At 45.3% G+C, this 2,570-nt stretch overlaps 1 protein-coding gene across 1 annotated transcript in view; it reads right to left on the bottom strand.

Annotated features, from left to right (window-relative positions):
• LOC310826262 (neo-calmodulin) overlaps positions 1-2,263 on the bottom strand; it is an 11,259-nt gene extending 8,996 nt beyond the window's left edge. Inside the window, exon 1 of the mRNA XM_083701050.1 lies at positions 1,646-2,263. Within this exon, the coding sequence (XP_083557176.1) occupies positions 1,655-2,104 (450 nt within the window). The 5' untranslated portion in view covers positions 2,105-2,263 and the 3' untranslated portion in view covers positions 1,646-1,654. The remainder of the gene's footprint in view (positions 1-1,645) is intronic.
• Between the last annotated feature and the right edge of the window lie 307 nt (positions 2,264-2,570).

The following is a 2,570-nucleotide window of genomic DNA, read 5'->3' as shown; positions in this document are numbered from 1 at the left end:
GCTGGGTGCTTCTGCACTCAAAGCAGATGCTCAACCCCTAAGCTATGGAGACCTGGAGTGTGAGAGACCAGTGTCCCAGCTGCTGCAGCACCCTGTTCACACAGCAGCCAACCAGACGCCCGTTGGAAACCCACAAGCAGGATTCGAACACAAGATCCCTCTTCAACGCTTGTTTAAATTACTGGATTGAGCCGAGATGGCAAAGCTGACATGCCTAATCAGAGAAAAGCCTTTGGCAACATTTACTAAAGATGGGGGGGGGGAATATTAAATTTTTTGCACAAAAAGAAAAAAATAAGTCATTATACTTCGGGTTGAGGATTGAAGATAATGTTGGCATATTGAAAGTAGTTTTGCTGGCTTTTTTGGATGTGTTGAATAATTTTTATATACAACTGACAGATGAAGAATAGGAAGTTCTCTTTTTTCTCTCTCTTTCCTCTTGCTTTCTCTTTTCCCTTTTTTCCTTTTCTCCTTCCTCTATTTCCCTGTTTTTTCTCTCTCTCTCTTTGGTTTGTGTTTTCGCTTAGATTAGGTTTCCAGTTTTGACAAAAAGAGATTTGGTCATAAACTTCGTATTCCTTTCCCCCCAGATCTTAATAAAACCGATTCAAAAATAAAATAAAAAACAGCCCTCTCCCCTCCTGTGGATTCCAGGAACTGGCATTTAGAAACACTGTTTGCTGCCTCCAGCAATTTGAGAAGCCTCTCAAATTTGCTGAGTTGCAGAGAAACGGAGTGCAGGCGGCGCTTTGTCCAGTTTAATTGTCAAATTTCTCCTGCCTGCTACACCACCACCTTCCCAGGAAGGAAGGCTTCTGGTTAGAGCACAGAGGACAGAAGTGAATGACTACTAAGGGAAAGTGCAATTTGCGGAGCTCCACAGAGCTCCCTGCGAATTAAACATGGAGCTCCACGAATTAGTGGTCATCGTTGGCCACAGTAAAGTCTACAGGCCTGTGCCAGTACCTGCTCATGCCCATCTCTGTATCACCCTGGCTTTTCTTATTCCTCCTTTCCCTTCGTTCTCTCTCCAATTGAGTTTTGGGACTGTAGGCACCTTGGGGCAGGGAACTGCCTCCTGCACCCCGCCGCAAAGCAATGTACCGCTGTGAAAATTGCAATGGTTTGAAGCTTCTGGGAAATGATATATAATGAGATGAAAAAGATGTTGAAATATACATTAATTAAGAAACCAGAAGCCTTTTTACTTGGCATTGTAGGAGATGATATTAACAGACAGGATTGTAAGTTGTTTTTATATGCATTGACGGCGGCAAGAATATTATTGGCACAAAAATGGAAGCAAGAAGAACTACCGAAATTGATGGACTATGCAGAATTAGATAAACTAACAGGAAGGATTCGAAACCTGCGGGACCAGACATTCTTAGAAGACTGGAGTAAATATATGAGGACTATTTGAAAATATTGCCAGTAAGATTATGAGGAGAATTATTAGTTAGTGATAATTAAGAGTAACAGAGAAATTAAGAAATGCAGAAGAACGGAAAATCATCAGAGGTGTTGACGGAAGTCAAAAACATTGTATAAGAAAAGCAGTTATGTTATATGAATTTTGGAAATGACATGTTAAAAAGCTAATAAAAAATATTTTAAAAAGAAAATTGCAATGGTTTGTTACCTAGGCCTTTCACTTCTCCATCATCACCCGCACAAACTCTTCATAGTTGACTCTCCCGTCTCCATCCACATCGGCTTCCTTGATCATCTCATCCACTTCTTCGTCCGTCAGCTTCTCCCCCAGGTTGGTCATGACGTGGCGCAGCTCCGCCGTGCTGATGTAGCCATTCCCGTCCTTGTCGAAGACCCGGAAGGCTTCCCTGATCTCCTCCTCGCTGTCAGAATCCTTTGACTGCTTGGCCATCAGCGAGAGGAACTCTGCGAAGTCCACCGTGCCGCTGCCATTGGCGTCCACCTGGTCGATCATGCTCTGCAGCTCTGCTTCGGTGGGGTTGTGGCCCAGGGAGCGCATGACGGTGCCCAGCTCCTTGGTGGTGATGGCGCCATCGCCATCTTTGTCAAAGAGCGAGAAGGCCTCTTTGTACTCCGTGAGTTGCTCCTCTGTGAGCCGCTGAGCCATGCTGCTGCCTCCGATCTCACAAGAAGCAACCTCGCGCTCTCTCTCTCTCTCTCTCAGTTGTGATCCCTGCCGAAACAGGAAAAGCTAGCATGGTGTAGGGGCGTTGAGTGATGTCAGCCCACACCCTCATTCGTGGCCTAAGGCCTGGCTTTAGATCTTGCTCCTTTCTGGAGAAACCTGCTGAGAAGATAGACTCATCAGGCGTGGTCTGGTGCCAGAGATGGAGGGTGCTCCTCAGGGAGGGGCCGTAGCTCAGTGAGAGGGACTCCTTTGAGCTAAAAGCACCGGTTCGTTACTGTGACTGGCCATAGTTCTAGGATCACAGAATTGTAGAGTTGGAACGGCCCTTGAGGGCATCTATTCCAAGCCCTTGCAGTGCAGGAATCTCAATAATAATAATAATAATAATAATAATAATAATAATAATTTTTGTACCCCACCCATCTGGCTGGGTTTCCCCAGCAAC

The sequence above is a fragment of the Podarcis gaigeae genome (assembly GCF_964106915.1).
Source record: "Podarcis gaigeae genome assembly, chromosome: 10".
In the NCBI taxonomy this organism is placed as follows: domain Eukaryota; kingdom Metazoa; phylum Chordata; class Lepidosauria; order Squamata; family Lacertidae; genus Podarcis; species Podarcis gaigeae.
This window is presented reverse-complemented; position numbering and strand designations above follow the sequence as displayed.